This window comes from Lipophrys pholis (genome assembly GCF_963383615.2).
Source record: "Lipophrys pholis genome assembly, chromosome: 5".
NCBI lineage: Eukaryota > Metazoa > Chordata > Actinopteri > Blenniiformes > Blenniidae > Lipophrys > Lipophrys pholis.
The window spans coordinates 27,968,122-27,992,618 of record NC_137628.1 but is presented as its reverse complement, the minus strand read 5'-3'; the positions used below and the strand labels follow the sequence as shown (position 1 = coordinate 27,992,618).

At 43.1% G+C, this 24,497-nt stretch overlaps 1 protein-coding gene across 1 annotated transcript in view; it reads left to right on the top strand.

Moving 5' to 3' along the window:
- The window catches only part of LOC308110328 (protein sidekick-1-like), a gene marked incomplete at its 5' end in the record, with an annotated part of 289,129 nt that overhangs the window by 131,005 nt on the left and 133,627 nt on the right, over positions 1-24,497 (top strand). Inside the window, one exon of the mRNA XM_080464568.1 lies at positions 16,121-16,254. Within this exon, the coding sequence (XP_080320694.1) occupies positions 16,121-16,254 (134 nt within the window). The remainder of the gene's footprint in view (positions 1-16,120; positions 16,255-24,497) is intronic.

Here is a 24,497-nt window from a genome sequence, read left to right as displayed (position 1 = left end):
TGTTTTGTTTTGTTTCCCTCTGAATAAGTTCCTATCAATGCTTTTTAGCCAGGTATTCACATAGACTCTTTGCACCAAAAGGAGTCACAACATTATAGTGTGCTGCCGAATCAACGTCACAGAAAGCTTCTCGGTAAAGATCCCAAACAGTCACAGCCGTGAGGCAAGAATCTCTGTGTTGACACCAAGTGTCCATGCATACGTGTGTCTGCTGATCAGGTGTCAGCTTTTGCAATCACCACTAAGTGATTTGACTTTTGTACCTAAAACTTAATGCTTCATCATTTATGTGTGATTTTCACCCATCAGCTAATTAGACTCGCTGACGACATCAAAACCTTTTTATCATCGAAACAAATCCAAAAAGATTTATTATCCCTGTTTCTGAAGCAATGATAACATGTTCTGCAGTTGACTCGGTTGTAGAGGACATGATTGTATTAACATCAAAGTAACGAAATATTAGACATGCAGTTTTGCTTTCTCTATTCACGTGTCAACATTTGCAGTCAACAGTGTAAATAATTTGAGGGGGGATTATATGAGCAAAGACTTAATAGCAAATGTGTGCAAGCTGCTTCATAATTTATGCCAACTTCTCTTTATGTCTAATTTATGTCCAGCATCTCTCCACTCACACACTTTATCTGCTTGCAAAAGAGTGGCTGTTGCTAAAAGAAATGTCCAGAGGCGACTTGTTCTACTACCACCATGCCATTATGCATGAATTTTGCAGTAAAGAAATCAGATGACTTGGTTAATTTTTAATGTTATCACTGTGCTGCATGGCGCCGAGTGGGGAGAAGAGAGACACATGTGGCATCGGGAGACGGGGAACAAGAGGTTGCTTTAATTGCATTGCATTTTCTGGTAATATTATTCATTGTCAAGGTGCAGTCAGAAAGAATTGCATTATGAAGACGGCACTTTAGGGCCTTCTGTCGGACTATGAATATTCATCGCCCATTCTGCCAAAAGCAATTTGTTGCAGCTTTGTTTAAAACTGTTGATGTGTTTCCCCATGTCTGTAGGCTATAAGTAGTGCCACACATATGCCACGAGGTACAACATTAGCCTTTTAATAAAATACTCTCTCTGCTAGTGGGGTTGATGCTGCCTGTATTTTGCTGAGATAAACCGCCGTGGAAGATGTTTCCGGTGAATTTGAGACTCTCGTATGTCCTCAACTGGAGTCCCGCGCTGCCGTCCTCCACTCCCATTCCTCAGACAACAAGATAAAGAGAGCGCTTCCTCTAAAGCGGAAAACAGAGATGAAGTCTGGAGCCGCTACTTAACGATGCCTCCAAATGACAGGATAACTCTTCCTAATATACACTCGTGTGAAAGAGGCAACGGAGGAGGGGTGGGAACAAAAAGCTTCCTAAACTGCAGGAGCGCGACACAGACGATCGCATTTCAATTGTGGAATATGCAACTATTAACTCCTCTGGCTTTATTTCGCTTAAAAAAAAAAAAGAAAAAAAGAATAGAATCAAATGGAACAAATCATCGCAGCTGATTTTATCCTCTCCCTCTGTAACATTAAACTAATACTTTATGTGCTGTAACAAGTCCGATTAGGACGTGGTTTACACTCGCTCAGACCCCTGGCCCCTGGTATTAAAATGCCATCTGTATCTGAATGTCTGGATGAGGCGAAACATATGTTAATGCTGGGTGTAAACACATGGGGCACGCAGCACAATGCATGTGTGACCGAATTTGACAGATCTCCCATTTCGATCTTCAGCTGTCGTCATTTGCTGAGGTGTTTCTTTTTGGGCGCCCGGATTTACGAAGGTGTTCTCGCGGTGTGCAGCCATCGTGACTCACTCAGACGGTTCGGCGCTGCTTCTCCACTCAATTCAAATACAGTGGCAACTCTCACAGCAGCCGAATACACCTTTTCTGGGGCAAAAAAAAAGAAGTGTCATTTCTTTCAAATCGACTAAAAGGCCACCTGTTCCTACGTGAAAGGCAAACGTGCTGTTTTGGATCACATCTAATGCCCGCCCCGTAACCATCGTATTTGTTTTGAGCACACGATCACAATGTTGTCTCATCGACTGAAACACAGCTATATGATCGTCACTATCATTCAGCGACATAGGATTCACAAAACCAACAAACAACACTAACTTTATGACATATCCATCATTCTTCTGTACTGCTTTATCTGCCTTGGGAGAGTGAAGCTGAGGTCCACCCCGGACACGGACAGCCGACCAGTCCATCACACTACAACGTAAACATGTGCTTTTTAGATTTACTCTGATTATGCTGCTTTTAAACTGCTTTTAAACAGGATTTTTCTCCACATACCTGCACTCACCTGTTTCCTTAGACTCAGTTCAGTATTCATGAAAAACAACAAAAAAACATTTCCGCTTTGTACTTTTCTGCAAAAAAGCAGCACTTTGACTTTTATTGTTTTGCCTTTGCCGCCACTCTTTTATTTGCTTGACCTTTCTTCAAGAATCTCCCATGGTCGGAGTCATTCCAACAATAAAAAGGACAATATCTGTCTTCTTTGTCTGCTTTATGCATGACAGAGTCGTTGGAGCTTGAGTGTATTTCAGCTGACATTGGACTAAAAGGTGGAGTCCATCAACACAACTCATCACAGGAGCATCAGAGAAAGACGATCGCCTCCTTCTTCCTACCGTTCAGAGGCACTGTACCTAAAAAGACATGACTGTGAAGTTTGAGGAAGTCAGTGTACCTGAGCACCACAACATAATTCCTCCTTGCTTCAAACAGTTTACTTAATTAGCAACAAATAGGTTTGGGCCAATCTGGTTCACAAAGAGAGAGAGCGTCCAGGATCATCCAAAACAGTTTCCCACTATTAAAGGTAATAAAGCCAAAAGTGTCATTAGTTTGTTTTTTCCACCTGTCCCGGCTGTAAGACGATAAAATAAAATAATAATTGATAGGTCACTTTGATCACACTTCACCTCATCCACCATTTTCTTTTTTTCTGTTGTTCTGTGTCTTTGTCCAAAGAGAGCTTGGATGTTTCTGACTTACCCAGGCTTCTAATTTAGACCTGAACGTTTTCATGCTGACATGTATTACACCCCTCCTGTAGCACAGGCTCTACAATTAATTGGCTTCATACTGTGATTTTATGAAAATTATCTAATGATTTGAAAGTTGTAAACTTTTAAACTATAAATGTGGAAGTGTTTGGAATTGATACCTCACTACGAGAATGTTCTTGGTCCGAACCATGTGTTTGCATGTTCTCCCTTTACCTGGATCATTTTTTCAAAATCGATGTTTGTTTGGTTAACCGCTGTTGTTGTGACGGTCTGTGATGAAATCTGCTGGACGTTTGAGACTGAGCGCACCAGGGCTCCTGCTCTTCTCATACTGCTTCTCTGTTTTGAAGGTTGAAGCACCAGTCCCATTAAGGGCATCCTGCAAGAGCCAGCATGTCTATTTAGTCTCGTGGTATCACCTCAGTACTTGTTTGAATACTTGAGGAAGCCTGAGAGAGGATGACATCCACTCACAGTGCAGGCAGCACATTCACAAACCTGTTAATAAGCCCAGGCTGCCATCTCCTTTTAATACCAGATGTAAATTAAGCTCTAATTCTCTTACACATACAATCCTTGTGTTCCCGTGTGTGTGTGTGTGTGTGTGTGTGTGTGTGTGTGTGTGTGTGTGTGTGTGTGTGTGTGTGTGTGTGTGTGTGTGTGTCGGCCTGGATGATCTGGCTTTAGTGATTCTCTGCTCATCTATTCCTGTCTGCCACAGAGCATCTGCTTCTGTCTGAGCTGATCTTTCAAAGACAGACAGGGAATAAGGAGTGTGTGGATGTGGATGTGTTTGCATGTGTGTCCGGCCCGATGAAGATTAATTTTTGGTACGTGTATCTTTGAAAGGTGCAGTGTCTTTTGTCTATATCTGATCCGCCTCTTTCCATCTTTCCCTGCCTCTTTTTTTTTTTTTCGTGCCTCCCTTTTCTTCCCCACTCCATCCTATTTTATCTGAGGAATCATTATAGTCCCATTACAGTCTGAACCAACACACTCCCACCTGCCAGCTCGTGTGTGCGTGTGTGTGTGTGTGTGTGTGTGTGTGTGTGTGTGTGTGTGTGTGTGTGTGTGTGTGTGTGTGTGTGTGTGTGTGTGTGTGTGTGTGTGTGTGTGTGTGTGTGTGTGTGTGTCCTCTGTCTAAAGTCGTTAAATATTCCAAAGACAGAGACCTCTTTTAATTATCCACTAATCACACTTTTAATTACCTGCCACACACACATCCATCACTGGCCAGACTGTAGCCACACACTTGCACACACACGCTCACCACCTGTACACACACATACGAACACACTCACATCTGTCATTGGAAAGAGTTCTTAACCTATCGACAGCAGCGAGGCAGGGGGAAACCAGAGAGGAGAGAGAGGGAGGACGATGCAGGATGCACTGAGGAGTGACTGACAAGGTGGAGTTTTGACACTCAGCTGGAGGCTGGCAGGCGATCTCAACAGGAAACACGACGAGAGAAGCGCAAATAAAAGAGTTTCGAGGATGTGAAAGGGGTCAAGAATGCGTTTTCCTCCCTTAAGCGCTATGTTTTCACGAGGCTGCCTTCATGCGTATTTGCCCTCGCTCAATGTTAGACACAGATTTTCTTTCTGAGCCAAACATCCTCGAGACAGAACGGACAAAACGTCCATAATGCTGATTGACCGGTAAATATCAGAGCCAAAAGATTACATCCTCAAGATCAGAGACCTGCGATCAATAAGCAGAAGGTCACAAGTTTCCTTTCTCCCACGGACAAATAAAGACTACATTTTAGCACTTCCTGCTCTTGGGAAATTACACTCTCGCTTTCGGTGGCCTAACCTCTCTGCTCATGTATTCACGTGGGAGTTTTGTGTCTCTGACTCAGGGGCTCATGTCAAGGAATAAATGTGTTCACAGTGTTTCAAATTGTGACCCAACGTCCTCTGGTTTCAGTTCAAACCCTTATCAATCTGTTATTATTGTGGAAAAGTCTGTTTCCCTGCTGCAGGGCTGTGCCACAGGTTACCAATCCATTATTACCATTATGGCACAGGAGATTATGACAGAGAGGCAACCGCAACAAATACGCTTGCACTCTCACCAGTGTCTAAATACATGGATGTGTACATGAAGTAGAGCACACTGAGACAGGGCCAAACGGTACGGTTCATACTCAAGACTTTCTGTAATTTTAATCATCACTCACATTGACGTCAGCTGTCCATTTTGCTTCCGCGCTTCTTAGACAATTTTCTGGTTTCAAAGAAATTGCTTTCACTGGAGTACCTGAAGCTGCAGCCGAGGAGGTAGCTAGCGTTTATGCCTAGCAGGTGCCCACCCTGCAATTTTTGGTGGCTTTTATTTTTTTTTATTTTGCATGTAATGATTCAATAAAGACACATACGTGGCCCTGTGGAAATTACACAGCAGCCTTTTGCATGTATGTGCACCGCTCCCTTTCTGCTTTGGCACATCTTTCATGTGGTGCACTTGAGTGCACATGAAAAGGGGAATTTACAACAGGTTGGATTTAATGGCTGGTGAGTGAAATGCACAGTCACACACACACACACACACACACACACACACACACACACACACACACACACACACACACACACACACACACACACATCAGTGCGGCCCAATCCAGGTCCGGGCTGTTGTCAGCCGTTTATTTGGAGCCATTTCAATTTCAGCCTCGTGTCCCAACTCTGTGATTGCAAATGTTTGTCTAGTTTTCAAGAAAAACAGACACAGCCATCTCTGTCGCCGCTCAGGGCTTCTTTCTGGAAGGAGAGGGTCACTGTGAGCGATGCATTCTCTAACCGTGTAGCTGCAGGCTTTGAGCACAGCAAAATATATATAAGGGTCAAGTGCGCATGCCGTTATGTTTGTTGCAGAATAGTGTAAATGAAAATGTTTCCGCCTGTAAGTAGAGTTGCGTGTGCGTTGTATTGATTTCTCATCTCCATGGTAACGAGTGTATGAGCTAAAAATCCATGTTTTACAGGAGATGCTGTAACGTTTGCTGTAGCGTTTGTGTTGTTCATAATCAAGCAAGGACATTAGGCCTGTTTGCTCGGTGCCAGTACTACTGACCTTTAAAGGTACAGAAAGCAATTTGTCTATATTTCAGCCGCCATTTCAGGCTGTTTTTCTTTTAAATACCAGCGTGATCCCTTATGTAAATGTTTGCATGCTCAATATCCATTATTTACAATGTGTTGTAATGTGGTTCTAAACCACTGGTTCATAACACACAGTGGCACATTTAACACAATGCAAGCATCTAGTGACACAAGAGTGTAACGAAAGAACAATTTAGGATATTTACAGTTTTTTTATATTTTTGTCACGTTTTTAAATAAAGATTCGATTTGACTGTTGTCTTGAGACGATAAAGGTCTTTTTCTGATTATTATTCACTGTCTTCATAAAGACATAGTTTTGTGGTTTCGAGTACCAAAAGATATCTAGATATGGTTCTTCTTCTTAGAGATTTACAGATAGCACATCTTGTTGTACCCGTTTCCCCCACTTGACTCTCCCACTTCTGACAGGTTAAGTAAACACTGCAAGTAATCATTGTTTGGTTCTGTCATGTTGTTTTCCAGCTCTGGTTAGTCGCATCAAGTTGTGGCGAGGAGATAATAAGTTGACATGAAAGACACTGTGAATTATTATTCAGGCCATCCATCCATATGAAAATATTTAAATCAGTCCAATTTGAGGTTGATTGGTGATGCAAACATTTGCCCGTAGGTGTGAATGTGAGTGTTTGCGGTGCTCTGCCTGCCAGTGTTTGAATAGTCCAGGCTGTGACCTGTTCATAGATTCTCAGGATCTGCAGGCAAAGTCACAAATGTGAAGCCACACTCTTTATTTTGGACTCAAACCGTCATAAGAACCGCTGTTAGAGCCGCCATTAGAGCTGCCATTAGAGCATAACGTCTTATTTTTATGTGCACAGTGAAAATTGCCAGCACTGTACACGGGCGAGCTCTGCCGCTGACCAGCTGGGTGAGATGGCGTCTGAAATGAAGGTGCGTTTTTGCCGGCTGAGGGGAAGGCAGAAAGAGAGCGAGCGCGAGACAGGAAGACAGCGGGAGAAGTCTCTGCCAGTTGTGTGGCTAATTGGAAGCAGTCATAATTAGCGCTAATTAGGATAATAGCCATTTGTCTAGAGATCCATCCACCTAATGGGACTACAACACTCTGCACACGCTCACACGCTCACACCGTCACTCAAAGCCTGTCGTCTCCATCCGTCCGTCCTTGTGCTACAGTGTTAATGTATATGTTGTTATGACAGATATTTATACCGCGATCGGCGAATGCCTCTCTGTGTGCATATAACCGGCTGTATATGAATGACAAAGAGGCAGAGAGGAAGTGAGTCATGGCGCTCCAGTAGCTGAACAAACAGCGAGCAGAGAGAAAAGTCTGCCTGCTCTGTTTACTCAGCATCTATCCTCATCCCTCGCTCCTCTCCTCTCTTCCTGCCTCCAACTCACCCCTGCCCTGTCCTCCTCTGCTTTTCCTTTCCTGTACCGTCGCCTTTCCACTGCCTCTCCGCCTCTCCCTCAGGCCATGCCAGGGGACATTAAACAAACGCAGTCTGTCCAGCAACCCTCTCCACCTCCGACTCTCTCTCTCTCCCTCTCTCTCTCTCTCTCTCTCATATGCACACACCAATTACTTTCAGACGGAAGACTCTAGGCTTTGTGTGTGTGTGTGTGTGTGTGTGTGTGTGTGTGTGTGTGTGTGTGTGTGTGTGTGTGTGTGTGTGTGTGTGTGTGTGTGTGTGTACAAGGATACGTGGCGTTGCCCGTGTGGTCATGCACTTCCCCTGCTTGCGCATGTGTGCTTGTGAGTGTGTAACTTACTATCAGTGGCGGCTTGCCAAGGCGGTGAGTGACCACAGAAAGGTTCCCCTCTCAGTGTCCGTTTGACCGTTGGAAGAAACTGTAAAGGTGATTGAGGATGTGAGCCAGTGATTTAGGCACTGCGTTAATTACAAGTCGCAGGGCTGCAGAGTGTGCAGGGCGCGAGGTAGGGAGATGTTTTCTGAGTCAGTGAAGGTGCTGTTAAAATCTCTCACAAACACATTAGTGTTCATTACTGTTGTAACCTCCACCATCTTTCTTTCTCCCCTCCCCGCCGCTGTCTTTATTGGCCTCGCGCACAGTCACATACACAGGCTCTATTTCTCTAAGCACAGAAAAAAACGTCAAGATTTATTAAGCAGAACTGAAATATTAACAGGAAATACTTTTAGACGAGGTCATTTCGGTGAAATCTATGGACAAACTATTAAATGTGGTTGTGCAATGTATGTCCTGATGTGTCTACAACACAGATTTCCTCAAGATAAATTAAACCAACTCTGTCTTTGCAACCTTTTGGCTCAGTTCAATATTTAAATGGACTCAAGCAGGACCTCTGGTGCAGTTTTTTTTAAATTGTTACAGAGATTCTGCCCCTTTATTGGCCAGTTTCTTTTATCAAGCCAACACACAACGAGCTTCAACTGCTCCTGATTTCACACCAGTCTTTTCATCTTTCTGTGTCGGAAGCGGATCACCACTGAGATAATGCTGGTGTAAAACTGATCCAGTTAAATGTTCAGTTAGCCCCTGTACGGAAAACCCAAGTTAGGTTTCTTTTGTGATATAACAGCATCATGGCTTCCTCTCAACATTGTCCGTTAAAATCTGTTCTTAGCAGTGGCTTCATTTGTCTTAGGATGACACAAACCCACCAAAAGCAAGGAGAATATCATGATATTATGTTTGGTCATGAGGTAAAAATTATCTTAATGCTTTATCTCAGGGGTGTCAAAGATGAGGCTTGGCGGAGGCTACAATCCGGCCCACCAAGCATAAGATAACATGATTTAAAAAATAAGATTAAATTAGATTTTTTAAAAAAAAGTCTTGGTAAATACAACACAGCGCTGCTGGATTTCCAGTGGAAGAAGCATTTTGAAGCAGAAGAATCGTGTTTTACTCTGTTTTGACCTCTGAGTATCGAAATTCATTCGTCACCAACATCACTCTGAATGACAAAAAAAAACATTGTTTTAGGGTCGTTAATAATGAATTTTCACTTATAATTGAATGATTAATTTTAATGTCCAAAAGTCATTTCACCTTGTTTCACATAGATTTGAACGTGTGTGTCGGTCTGAATGACTGTAGATATGCCTGACGGATACTTTTTAATAAATGATGCTGTTTGCAATTTGAATGGCACCGCCGACGGGTCGTTGTTGACAAAAGCCTTGAACCTCGGACTGCTCACATCCTGACTCTTCAGAACATGCGGATCACATGATCTACTGAAGGGAAGGAGCAGCTACTCTTTCATTCCTGTTTTATTCCTTTTAATGTGGTCCACATCAATTTTTTGCTTCAATTTATATTGAAATAGCCTGAATGTAGGCCCCCTACTTAGTTGATGCACATTTGTAATGCATCAGCACCCCGCACCCCCCACCCCCCCACGCTCTCTCTTCCATTATTTCTTCTCATTTGGTTCTGCTCCAACAAGCTTATTATAGAGATGTGAACTTGTTTTGTAAATGCTTTGTTTTCTCCCCTTTGTTGATTATAAGATGCAAGAGTAGCGGACATTTCATGTTTTAAGTGTTCAGGGATTGATTTAGAACAGAGTTTGGAACAACTGCCAAAATGCACCTAATGGGTCTGGTAGCGTGAGTGCCAATGGCTCTCCAGCGGTGGGACGCTGCTCCACCACCCTGTAATCTTTCAGCGATTGCCGCATTGAGTTTGTAGCATCATAGAAATAACAGTTTTCTTTGAACCTGACCCGTTTTCAGTATGTAAACATCATATATTTGAGAGCTGAAAGATTTCTGGAAATACGGTGATGCTACATGAAAAGGCGTTTTAATGTGGAGCGTCGGGTCAAATTTAAAAGCTTGAATCTCTTTTATTGCCGCCTGTACAAACAATATTGACGTGAACAGACATTAATAGCATCCGAAAGCGTCAATGTCTTTTTTTTTTTTTTCTATCATTATGCTGCATTTCAAACCACCTGTCTGTTTGTTTGAGTCATCTGTTTTGAATTTTGATGTCAGGGTTACCCTTTTGCTTACACCAGACACGACACATATGCGCAGCAGCTGTAAATCAGTGGCTGACCTGCAAGCAGAAAATAATATATACTGTATATTGATGCCTCAAGTCTCACGTTGAATAAACTTATTATGTAGAAACTTCCCCAATCTCAATTTAGCTGCTGTGCGTGTGCCCCACCATCCTCCCACCCTTCTCTGCATTTTAGCAATCAGAAAGTCAAACAAATGTTTTGGTTTTTTTTCCAAAGATAATTTTTTGAGCCATTGCATTTGAGCAAGGGGATTAAAGAATGTTGAGCAAATGTACTGTAAAGCAAATCTCCAACCCCAGGCTGTGTTAACAATAGGTTCATTTAAACTATGCATGGAAAATCACTAAAGCAGTCACTGTCAAGCTATTGGCAACAGAATGTCAAGAGCAACTGGCAGGGGTCCAGTTCTCAGTCTTAACTCAGTTAGACTGTTTAATCCCATTACAAAAACAGATCTATCATATTTTCCAAAACTACATATAAGTTGTGGGAAAGTTGACTTCCGTCTCATTGTTTTTCTTTTCCTCCTCCATCTCTGGGATTGTTCCCGCCTCTTCCTCACCCTCAGCTGCTACATTAACGCGGTGCATACACCTTATATCATCAGAGACGTCCAGCTCCTCTTTGTGCCCAATTTGGCCCAAATCATGGCAACAAGAACTGGCTGCCAGGCCTGAAATAAACATTTTTAGCCAGCAGCTCTGTGTTTACTCTGAGTCACAGTGCATTCAAGCCAACTAAAAGATCCAAGCTCACCTAGAGTTCAGAGCAGCTACAAGAGGAAGAAAAAAAAATTGTTGTGTTGTTTGATAAACCAAGCCACGCATGAAGTTCCATCTGCATTAGGGGCTGTATGAATCAATAAAATGAATAAATGTTTCCCAACAAACAAGCGCAAATCCCCCCCCAAATACTTTTACTAACAAGGGTATGTTGTTATTGCAGGATTGCGTTTTTGGGCTTTACCCTGTTATTTTTGTCATGTGTGTAGACCTTTTTTGTTCTTTTTTTTTTGTTTTTGTGCAGATGAGGAAAAACACAAGGCCGAATAGTAAAAAAAAAAAAAAAAAGAAAAGAAAGAAATTGAAGCATGTGTCAGGGAATACAGTACAGAAACCATCCCCAGCTGCTCCCGCTCCTCTTTGTATTCAAAACAGTGCACTATGCAGCCCAGTTTTATAGTTACCAATTACTTTGTGATAGAGGACGCCACACCACAACTCAAGCTGACAGGCAATTTTGAGGGAAGGAACGCTGAAAAAATCCAAATTCCTCAGCCACATGCAAAGTGTGACCGAGCTCGAGAGGCAATCAGGTGGGATGTGAACAGACCCTCTCATAATGTAGCCTTGAGCGGGTGGGAAACCTGCGTCCGTTAACTGTCAGTTAGTAGCACAGGGAAAGAATTCATGTGTTCACGGACTTAAGCCCCAAAGTAAACATGCTGTGAAAACGGCTGCGAGAGACAGTGAATGGTCCCAACTGTGAGTCGGTGTATGTGTGTTTGTATATATGTGTGCAGTGTAATATGTGGGCGGTCGGCTGACTGGCTGGCACTTGGTTTTTCCGAGGCGAAGCTGCCAAAGAAAGCCTGCTGTCTGGACTGGGTTTACAGTGGAGTATCCCTCCGTCTGCCCCGCTGCCACACTTCTCCACCCCCCCCCCCCCCCCCCCCCCCCCCAAGCCTCTGTGTGGTGGAGACATTGTGGTTTAAGACGGTAGCACGCTGCCTATCGGAGATGGAGGAGGAGGGCAGGCGGGGACGGAAATGGGCTCCATTGGCAGGAGAGTCCCTCCCAAGACCTGAGACACACACACACACACACACACACACACACACACACACACACACACACACACACACACACACACACACACACACACACACACACACACACACACACACACACACTAGACATAAAAACACACACTGTGTTCAGTATGCTCGCTCACTCATCCTTTGGCCTGTGACATGTGTGTGCTAATTAGCTCTTGGCACACTTGTGCGTGTGCGTGTGCGTGTGCGTGTGCGTGTGCCTGTTCAGCAGCCAGTGTTGCATTGCGGACATCTCTGAGTGTTTATTAAGTCTTGAGACCAGACACGTAAATGAAAGACCAATTTGGCTCGGTGCTTTGGTTCAGAGGTGTGTGTGTGCATGTGTGTGCGTGTGTGTGGGGGTGGGGTGGGGTGGGGTGGGGGGGTGAACCCGGACAGTTAAGCGAAGAGACGGAGAGGGAGGCCAGTGTGATAGAGAAACCAACGAAATGCAATGAAAATTGAAGGAGACCAAGACAGAAATGTGCAGATTGTAATCTGAGTGAGAATGGAAAATGGGATTTGAGAGAATGAGTCAGAGAGGGTTTTCTTTCCTGTTTTATCACTTGAGGGGTGGATGGAGGAGCGGTTGTGGTGGTGGTGTGAGATACACTGAGGCATGCAGAGGGGGACATAGGAGGCAGTCGATTGCTGTCATTAATTTCTTTCCTCCTTGGGAGAATCGTACACATATAAGCATGCAGAGTCATGCACACTTTCACAATTGAGTTTGTCTTTAATTAAAAGCCAGAACACTCTTTTGCCCAGTTTAATTAAATGTAGACCTAAAAGAGAGCAGAAGTCACATGTTGAATTTATGCTATATTAAATCTCAACAACACTCTGTGAATGAGAAGACGCACTGTTTTGTATGCCAGCTTGTGTGTGCTTGGCTTTATTGTAACTCCTAGGATGAGATTGTGCAACTGCCCTGCAGCTACTCAGAACGAATCAGGACAGACATTTTATTATTTTTTGAAGGGAATTCCAAATGAATCGGGGGGCCTCTAATCTCTGTTGCCGGGCTTCTTATTGGCATATTTCATTTCTCCCTCTGTGTTGCCTTTTTGATATGAAAGTTCCATGTGAAGATTTAATGGGAAATGAAGCCTGAGACCTCCCAATTTGGAACAAATGGCAGCATGGAGGAAATCGCTGTAGCCATCGTCACAAGTAATTTCACATGTAAATAGTACATAGAAATGGGATATGCAAATGAGGCGAGATACTACATGAACAACTTCGCTTAACTTAACAAACCGCCGATGTTAATGTGCTATCTTAATTGGTCTTACTGCATTCTGGCACAGCCGCCCGCTGAGCTCCTCTGACTTTGAGTGTTAACGTGGTGGTGTTAGATTTCCTCGAAAACCTCCCGGGCGCGGTCCTCCCCTGGACACTGTAGGCAAGCAGAAGCAAGCCTTCACCGTCTATTAATCAGCATGTGCTAGCTGAAACAGATGTGATGCAATGGGCGGCTCAGTGCTGTTAATGAGCTTAACAGCTATAAATTGCGTTGCAGACCTTGGTGAGGATGCAGAATTCGTCCTTACACGTGAAATGAGCGCGGACAGACCAGGAGAAATGTCCGGTGCAACTAAAACCTCTATTTTAGGCAGTGAAGGTGGGCCGAAAACTCAACACACAAACACATGCGTGTGCAGCACCCACACAAAGTGTCAGTGGTGGGGTTGAAGCTCTGGCTCTTCTGGACGTTCTCCTGGGAAATAGTGCCGAATAAAATGACACCTGAGGAATTCTGTCTGTCCTCGGGAGCGTTTGGAAGACTGTCTTCAGAATCAGACAACTCAATGTTGCTCTCTGTCCTCTCCTGTCCTCTCCTCTCCACTCCTCCACCACCCGTGCAAGATGACTGCTATTTGAGATATAAGTTGATTGTGGTCTGTGTGACTCGGCTGGTCGAGTGGTTTCCTCTCTCAATCGGAAAGTTGCAGGTTGGATTCCCACACCACAGTGAAGCTCACATTGATGGATGGATTGAGCACTGCGCATGGCATCGGCTTCCATTGGTGTGTGAGTGCGGGTGAATGGATGAATGTGATTGATAGTGTGAGGCACTTTAGGGGCTCCTCAAGCAGTGAAAAAGAGCAAAAATCCATTACTGTATTTAAAGTTTTTTACATGAATGTCTCAAGTCGCCACCAATCAAGACAATATCTGCTGGACCAATAGGAAGCCTCGCCGGCACTGTCTTGCACACGCAGACTTTTATGTCACAACATTCATGATTAACAAGTTTGAGGTTTATACAATGACCTTGGGTCAGAATCTAAATCCTTTAAATCAGCTAATTTGCTTGCTACCCAATGAAATACAGCCTTCCACACAGATTTTAGAATGTTTTGAGACACTGTTCATATATTCAAGCTGGGTAAAGAAATTGTGTCCTGGTGGTTGTTTATATTTGAAACTCCGTTTACAACAGGAGCTGTTCAGTAGTGAGTGACACTCGGGAGGGGACTGTGTGGCATACAAAGCAGTGCAGTGTGGATGCAGTTAAGGGCCATGTGACGATAAGCCAAAGCGACAACTCCTCGAGATCCGAGCCAACTCCTCATGTTTTACCACCTGCTGATATCTCCAGTTTTTTTTTTTTCATTTGAAGGCTGCAAGCAAAGGTGTCCTTCATCCGACACCGCTGGACTCTCTGTCAAATGGTGTGGCGACAGCTGCTCAGCCCGGCTGCAACTTATTGCTGAGCAAAGATCTCACTGTGATGCAATTTATGAAATTGAATTAGAAAAGCTGAGTTGGTGGAAACTTTAATTTAAAGTGTCCCATCATAGGAACCGTGTGGTCAAGACACCAATCTAAACTTGAGGATATTTAATAAATCTCAGCTTTAAAGGGTCGACAAAGACATAAAAAAAAAAAAAAAAAAAAAAAAAGCTTTTGGATTTGGCCTCAGTTTCTCTCAGTACTTTGGTACTGTTTGTTTTTATTGGTTTGTATCATTTGCGGTGCTCGTTGCCACTGAAACCAGTCCAGCGAGGCTAAGCAGAAAATACATGAGCAGACAAGACATGTCAACGTTTTCTCAAAATAATGTATTTTCACTATCATACTTGTATTTAAACCTCAGGTTTTCAGGCGTCATCCTCCTATCTACTGTTATTTCTTCTTTATGCAGGCAAAGAAAGTTTGTCTCTCAGGGCTTTTTAATGTGAACTCTGCGTGTGTGTGTGCGTGCGTGCGTGCGTGCGTGCGTGCGTGCGTGCGTGCGTGCGTGCGTGCGTGCGTGCGTGCGTGTGTGTGAGATGAGGGCCACGGAGCCAGAGGATGTCTAAAAGAATAAAAGGGAGTCATCTCACTTTAATACACTTATTCTCCCTTTGGTCTCATTGATTTTATTTCAGAGCTGGCTCTCGGGTTAGAATATTGAGGGAGGGGTGGGTTTCCTTCTATTGCTGAAAACACAAACAGCTCCTGCCTGTCAGCATTTCTAATTTATGAGCCACACACTTGTAACAGCATCTCAGTAAAATTAATTGTACGTTTATTTTTTCCACCCTATATGGCTCCGTCCATCATTACCGCCTCTCTCCAAAATCATCCGCTCCTACAAAGCTTCCCTGGAAAGCAAACCAGTGTTAAAGTCTGTGTGTTTCTGTTTGTAAGTCAGTGTCTCTTATCTCTGTGCTCTTGAGTCAGAGCAGTTTCAGATCCGCAGAGTTTTTGTGATGGCGCGAGCGTGTGCAACGGCGCACCGCATGTTTGTTCCTCATTGATTGCTGCTGCTGGGAAACAAGGACGGATCAGTGTAAAGAAGGAAGTGCAGGAGACAATACACAAACAATGAGAATGGCCAAAAAAGAAATGGCAGTTGCAGCAGAAATGAGCCACATATCAATCTGAGACAGGAGGAGAGATTTATTTAAGCTCTTCCGAATCCTCTTTCCTTTATGCTGCTTGTATTCAATACCCCCCCCCCCCCCCCCCTTTATGAATTCCAAATGATCCTTGTACCAAATACAGTTCTCTTGACAGAGTATTAGCTGGAGTTGTGTTGTTATCTGAGCGATGGAGGAAGTCTACAAGAAGCCACGTTCCTCTTTTGAATGTCGATAATGTATTTTCCCCTAAACCATTGTTGCCTCTGTGTCTCGTTTGTGCCCTGCAGAGCAATCACATTGGACAATCAGCTGGTCGTCTTGGCAACCACGGCGACGGATGCGGGACGTTACCAGGTGGAGGCGGTGAACGAGATGACGGGAGAGAACGTGACGAGTCCCGCCGTCTACCTGAGTGTCTCAGGTAACGCAAAACATTTTAGTTTATTCCAGCAATGTGGTGAAAGTGTTGATTAACAGCTTGTTCGGCGTCAGGCTGGGTTCAGCTCACAGTGCAGCCATGCGGCAGATTTCAATCTCACAAAGAAGGGCTGTTTTCCATTCACGATTAATTGCTACTTGATCAGTACTTAAAGTTATTTCTCCCCCTTTCCCACCACCTCTTTAGGCTGTCGAGGAGTTTGATTAACATCTCTGGGGGTTGAGGGGTCAATATTTTTACAGATATGAATCTAGTTTACAAAAAAAAAAAAAAAAGATCACACACAATTCAAATTGAATCTGCGAATCTCTGAGGTCGTCCTCGGAGACAGGTTTGACTTGCAGCCTAATTACTGTTGACAACTTATGAGGTAGATACAACCTGAAAAAGCAGCGGGGAATGAAATCTGCGGATTGAAGACACTTCTGAAACATGGAGGGAAAAAAACAACTTACTTGAGCACGCATGTTATTCATTTTTTAGCTAACTGAAACACTGGAGGTCCTGACTCCGAATCATTAAACAGATCCGTGTGAATTATTGATGTGATGAATAAAAAATCAGCTTTGAGATTCCTCCAACAGACTCAGACATCATGCATGTGGATTGATTATTAGTTGTACTTGGAGTTAACACCACCCGTTGAGTTGTGTTATGTAGTGTCACTTGTGCTTCTTTTACCTCACACGTTTCTGGCGGCAACACGATGGCGCACGCTCCCCTGAGTCCGGTTGATGGCCTTTCTGTGTGGAGCTTCCATGTTCTCTGTTGTGCGCCTGGATTTAAAAAAAAAAAACACACACATTTTTTGGGGTGTTTTCTTTATGTGAGGAGTTTCCCTGATTTCCCTGTGCGTGCTGAAAGATGCAAGGAGAGCGAGTTTTTCCTGTGATAGCCTTTTTGCCTGTAGAGCATGCGCCCTGTCAATCACTCCAGCTCCCTGAAACCTTTATGAAGTTGCGTATTGAAGATGGAGGTGTAATTTCCTAACCGAATTCTCAGAAATGAATGTGAGAACCCAACATCAGCTGATCACATGATCCAGTCTGGTTCGGATGGCGGCCACATAGGAATTTAATCTCCAGTCTTCAATTCACAAAATCCTTTACAGGCCATGCAATTTCTCAATTTTTCCATGTAAAATCACAGTTCTGAATGTTTGAAGTGTGGCTGTGTCGGGTTGTAGTTGTAAAATGGCTTTCAGAAATGATAGAGTGTTGGAATGGAGTATTAAACATTCATAAAGGCAATTTGATTTGTGTGTGTCAGTCATCCATCTTTTTGAGCCACGTCGCAGAGTTGATTACAGAATTGAGCCTCGGTCCTCTCGCTGAAAAGTCAGGAGGCGTTTGTTAAAGGGATGTTTGACCAATTAAAATCCATGCTGAGACACAGGGGAACCGGTGAAACTGTGTCCTTGAACTCTTCCAAGGACCAGGAATTAATTGACGAGAACTTGTGTGTGATTTTCAGACAGATCTACTCTGCAGGAGCTCCACTTGTTACTGGCCGCTGGTTAAGAGTGTCACATCATTTACAACCTCACCATTGTGAGGTTTATGTTTTATGCTGACTGGCAAAATAGAATTAGAATTTTTTTTTTTTTTTAAAGTCTTGCACCAGTTGGCAGAGACAACCTTCATTTCTTGTTTGTCAAGTCCTGCGGTGTTGCAAGTTTATCCTCCAATTTTACTTGTAACTGTGGGGCACGGCAATCCTTTAGAAATGTAATCAGTAATTACCGAGCTGCTATTGAAGGTGGTATGCTGCACACTGTTGTGAATGACAAGTAGTCCTTTGTTCGTTCAGGAAGAAAAAAAAATGGATGTACAAAGTCTGATCCATTTTTCGCCTCCTCCTGTGTTTCTGCCCCTGTCATGGCCTTTGTCTCCGAATCACTTTATTGCTGTATGCTTCTCTCTCTATCTCCTCTCCTCCGAGGCCAGCGGATTGACTCTACTGTCTAACAGTCCTTCAGCTGAAGTGTTCACTGTGGTTAAACGAGAGTAAGAGGCAGGGAGCGAGCGGCCCGTCCCTTGTGGCTGTATAGAGTTTTAATTAGATTCTCTTTACAGGGTTGTATCCTTTGGCATCCTTTGTCACAAATGCACACACATAGACATACACACAAACACACACACACACATACACAATCACATAAATATAGGCAGAGTACCTTGTTACAGCTGTCAGTATGAAGAGCTCCCCGGGGCATCTTTAGGAAATGGTAAGGGTATAGTTAGGCTTCACTGATCAGTCTTTGGCCATAAACATCCGCGTCCGCATGTGTTTGTGTTTGTTTCGGTTTATAAGTGTGTGTTTCCCGCAATAAACATTTCCTGGGTAAATGTCCTCCGCTATATACAAGTATATTTGATTTAGTTGTTTGTCGCTGAAAATGGCGAAAAAAGAAGAATAATGATTTAAGTCGAAGAGGAAAAATAATGTAAGAAAGGGCAGGCTGTGAAAGAGAAAGGACATTAGAGAACAAATATTGAAACAGGAAAAAAAGCATGTTTTTTTTCTCCTGCTTTGTGGCGTTTGTCAGGTGTCTTTTTTTTTAAAAGAGCCTGCTGGTTGGCTGGTTTGGGAAATAGGAAAGGGATTCCAAGTGCAATACATGCATCCATCACCGAACTAACGGCAAGTCAGAAACACACACCAGTTATGCTTTTCTATGCAATTCTTTTCACAAGTAATTTTTCTTTTCTTCTGGCTGTTGGCAAGTGTCACAATGAGATTCACACAGAACATTAGTATGATGATACATAAACCATATATATAGAAAGTTAAGCTTTTGTTGATCCGATTGTATGATTATATTTTGAGGAATCCACATGAATGTGGTACGTGCAGTTCTCCACAGCTCATCTTTGGCAGTGTTTGTGTTTCCAATACACAGAAAGTTGATTTTTGACGCAAGCTGCAACGAGTCAATCAAGCGAGTTGGGACGTTTCCATGAGTTAACCTCACTTCCTACCTGGTGGCATGAAAAGGCAACAATTGCTCTGCTTCTGCGACCCAGCCAATGGGAACTGAAGCTTCATGGAAGAAAATCACTGTCCACAGATGATGTGCTGCTAAATAAGACGCCCTCATTTTTACCCTTCAGGCCGTAAACAATAGAACGATCTAACTCTCCAAGCTTTGTTCAGAAGTTAAAGATTATAATGTTGCCCGTTTTGATTGCTATTCCTGGGTATAAACAGTGGCAGAGTGCAGACGGCTCATTGTGGCGAGAAGCAGATGGCGTAACGACAGAGATCAGGGGAGGTGGGCTCACAGGAGAGCTCAAGCTGGAAAGAAAGAGTCCGTTTTGGAAAACGAGATTAAAGTCAAATGAACTGAAGTGATGAGCAGTTCAGCGGGTTAGCTGACACAGGGAATCACGTGGATGAATCCATGCAAATTGCATTTTTGTTCACCCGTACCACCTCTTTTGGGATTCCCCCCCCCCCCCCCCCCCCCCCCCCCCACACACACACACACACGCACACACACACAGACACCCATTTCCTGTCCTGTCTTCCCCCCACACTTTCCGTCTCCCCTCTTCTCTCTCTTCCATCCCATTAAGCAGCCTGTACAGGATCTGAAGGCAGAAGTTCATAGCTGTCAGTCAAATTTCTAAAAATGTTGTCTTTCTTTTCACAAATTCTCTGGAATAAATGAGGTACCTATTTTCTATTCTCCCCTTTCTTACTTTGATTCGAGCATTGTGCTCAACAGACAAGAACCAGAGGGAGAAAAGAGGAGTGGTATAGACAGACACAAAAAGAAATAATGAAGTGAGTCACGGGTGTAGACTCAAGATGTTTTAGTGGTAAACCGCTAGCACAAGTTCAAATGGTGTGTGCTACTCTTTAGATTTGAATTAACAGTAAAAAGATTGCCCTGCTTCCAAAAAACACTCTGGGAGATTGTTCTGCAATTATGAGGACTAAGTATGAACTGAGGTGGATTTATAAATTTTTATTATTCTAAAAAAAAATAGCTGATTACACTTGATGAAAAGAATAAACTGAAAAATGAATGCTAAATGTCACATATCTGCAGTTTTGTGAGAAATGCAAACAGCCTTGCTGTAGTACGAGTTTAATAATTGATTAATGTGATTGAACTCGTGGCGTAGCCAGAAATGCAGATTTTTCTGTGAGCTTATTCCTCATTACAATGTCAGTAAATTGTTGTCGAGCATCTTCTTCCAATTCAGTGTATGTAAATCCGGCTGAACCAAGACCCCGTTTACACAATAATGTTTTATGAAAATGGGAAAAAAAAAACCTCTGTTGCCCTTTGGCGTCTGTTTACACAACTTTTTGCAAACGCTCCTACTACAAACTCCTTGAAATGTCGTCAACGAGGCCTAAATGGATCAACTACAACTGAACTACTGTGTCAACACTGCAGCTATATGCACAATAATAAGACATGATTAACTGAAGGACAGTGTGGCGCGTAACTAAAAGCTGAGTAGGTCATTTTTATTCCCAATCAGAAAAGTGGAAGAACTTTACTTTTAGCTTCGATGGTTAAAGTGTTTATGTTTTGTTTCCCTGTATCTGTTTTCAAAAGAAAGCAATTGTTACAATTTCAAAGCTGTTTTATTTGGATAGAGCCTATCGTAGGTTTTGAGCTTTATATGTTCACTGTGACCGTTTACTGATTATATCCAACATTATCGCTCCCATAACTATTTTTCATAACTAAGAGATCCTCCCAAAATATGATCATTCCTCCTTTTGGCTTTTGTGTGAACAAATATTCAGATTTTTTTTCTTCTTCCATAACACCTCAGTTTCACATTTCTATTTCCTGCAGATCTCAGAGAACAAGTAATAAAATCTGCAGATTTTTACATTTTTCAGTGGCGTGCAATAACTGATATCACGTTTGCCACTCTCCTTCCTTGTAAGACATCCAATGCACATTTCATATGGACTTTCTCTTATTAAGACTTAACAGACTTTAGCATTAGTCTTTATATTGTGCAGTTTACATTTCTTCTCTGTGAATATTTTTGTATCCATATTTAGATATTTTTACTCCACAGTGACTTTAAGAGTTATGAACAAACATTGAAATGTACCTGTACTGTGTTTTACCTGTACAAATAGCTTCAACACCAACGATACCCAGATTATAACAATGATATATCACAAGTGTTTTAAATTATGAAATGATATAATGGAAATAATGGAGTCAAAGGTGTATTTTGAATAAATGGTTTGACCACCGCTTAATAGAATAACATTGAAATTAGGGATTACCAATACAATTCTTATAAAGGACGAGTACACGTACAAGTAGGAACCTTTAGCTACTTGTTGATACGAGTACTTATGTCATATACTTACTCCCCAGCTAAACAATAAGCGATGCGCTGCTGCGAACCGCCTCCGTAACCCTCTGCGTCTATCTACGCACTGCGTTATGCGTACTGTACAACCAGCTTGTCCTGTGCTGCCACAGACTCCAGCTCGCTGTTAATAAGTGTTCAGTGTAATCAGTCTTTACTTTAATCATGGTTCACATGTGGCGTTGCATGAGGTCATGTAATACTCACCGCGTTGTTTCAGGGATCTTTTTCCGAGTACAGGTACGACTACTCCATCCAGTAACGGACCTGATGCTGGTATCGATATCGGTGCACCCCTAATTAAAATGGTACTATGGGTTCATCCAACCATACATCCATCTATCTATAGAACCTGCTTATTTAAAAAGTTAGTGCCAAGGATGTTGGCAGTTGCTCCTTGTATGTTTCCCGCACTCTGACATATGGGAACATTTGTATGAGTGTTTGGTCACTTCCATGCTGCGTCATGATTGATAGGTGAAGTCTTTTGGATAATTCATGAAGACCAAAAGAACTGAGAAAAAAGTGTTAGCCAGGTGTACGACCTGCCTATTTGACAGATCCATTATCTGCATGTCCCTGACTACTATTCTGTAAGTGTGGCCAAGACTGCAGAAAATAAAAAGCACTAACTGTCATCCGTGCCGGAGATGCAACAGCCACAATTGATAGCGGCTCAACAGTTTCGGTGAGAGGTCACACACTGTAATCACTGGAAGTACAGCCTGCCTCTAAAATAAACAGCTCCTGGAGCTTTTTATCACCAGCGACAACCTACGGCATCGCAAATGACATTTTCAGTCTGTCATCACTGCGGACCGAACTCGGTGTGATTGACAGAGGTTGAATTTCAGACAGGAACTCGAATAGCGCGTGATGTCCAAATCTATAGTCGACACAGCAAATCACATCGCCCCAGCCACTCCAGGCAGGGAGGGTCAGACTCCAGGTGCAGGCTATAGTTTTAGTTACAGTACGTATGTTTGATTCAGTGTGTGCGTGTGTGTTCGCATTGGTATAAGGACGGAATAAGACTTCTAATGGCCTCTAGGTATTTCTCTTCGTGACAAGAGCTGAGGATCCCCATTCCAATTAATTGAGCTCCATGCATACCTGCAATCATCTCTGCCCTTCTCTCTCTCTCTCTCTCTCTCTCTCTCTCTCTCTCTCTCTCTCTCTCTCTCTCTCTCTCTCTCTCTTTCACACACACACACCTTGGGCCTGTCAATCAAAACAGCAGCCAGCCTCCCTGTTGCCCAGAAGAGCATGTGCATGTGTCTGTGTGCTGCTGCTGTTATATTCACAGCAGTATGGGTCTTTGTAGATTTGTACATCAGACCATTAGAACAGCGAAATATCCCCAAAGAGAGCCCTTCCTGTGGGGAGACGCACGCTTTTAAAACACGCCGGCATGCAAACACTCGGCATACCTGGACATCATCAAACACAAGCTCTTTAGAGAAAAAAGGAACAAGATGAAATGGCTCGGGACCTCAGACGCCTCGAGATGAAGTAGTTTGAATCCCACATGTATGGATTTCATATATATAACAGCAGAAGTGTGGAGAGAAGAGGAGAGGGTGGGCTGCAGAGAAGAAATATGCGGGATAACAAAGGAGAACAACAGGAGGGCAGAAGATGGTAGCAGATCTATGCAGTACATGCTGCCGTAATTGCTGTAGTGCTTTATATGTTATCTCAGCTTTTGGCTCAATACTTGATCAGCTGCCTTTATTTCCTCCAAAGAGAAGTCGCTAATGTCACTCTTGTTAGTAATTGCAGAGCTGCGAAAAATGGCAAAGAACATCACATACGTATGGAGTGCTTCACTTTAAAGAGGACTGAAATCATTCAGCACTTCTCCATAAAGTCGGGAGACTTGCTCGACATTTCCTTTTTTGTAATCTGATGCAGTAGAGACGAGTCGTCGTGGCTCCTAGTTCCTAATATATGATACCATCTTGTTATTTGACCCCGTCTGCCTCATGAATCCTCCAAGTCAGGCTGAAACTGTCCACTTCACCAGAATGATTTGCTTATAAGTTAGAAGCCTGTATCTCAAACGCTAATACTGCATTCGATCAAACCCAAGGATGTAAAGCAGGCGTGCGCAGCATAAGGCCTGGGGGCCAACACCTGCTTTTTAAACAAACTTGTTCCACTCGTTTGGCGCGTACCAGCCATGGACCTCAGGGTCCATCCATTCAATCTTTATACCGCTTTATACACCTTACGAAAGTCTTTCTTGTGGACAAAAGCAGAGTCCACAAAGGGTTCCTACTCCTGTAGCAACATATCCAGTATCAAGTCCATTAGTAGTCCTTTCTTTCCTGTTTGTTTCCCCAACAAAAGCCTCTATTTCATATTAAAATCCCGGAGCCACCAGGAATTAAACACACTGCATTTAAAGTCCAGTCAGGTTTTGACCTTGCCCGAAAAAGTATTTGGTCCATAACTCAAATGCAAGTTTGACTCTAAACTGTGCATTTTTTCATCTGTTTTAAATCTCGTAAACACAGTGGAGCTGAACTCCAGAATGCTCTACATACTGTACCTCCATAATTACTCAAGTGGCAGGAGTTAATGTGAATTCCTGGGTTACAAAGTTTCCAGAAATAAGATCCCTTTAATACAAGGAAGTTTGAAGAAGTTTTCTTTGAAGCTCCGTAGTTCTGCACAGTAATGACTTGCGTTATAAAAGCAACTCAGCTGAATATAAAGCGGGTATGGTAGGCGGTGGTGTTTTTAAGCGCCGTGTGCTGTGATGTAACTGAAAAGAGTACAAGTACAGAAGAGCAATCACAAAGACGAGCGACGAGACAAGGCCACGCCGCAAAAGTAGCAGAGAGAGAAGAAAGTGGAGGG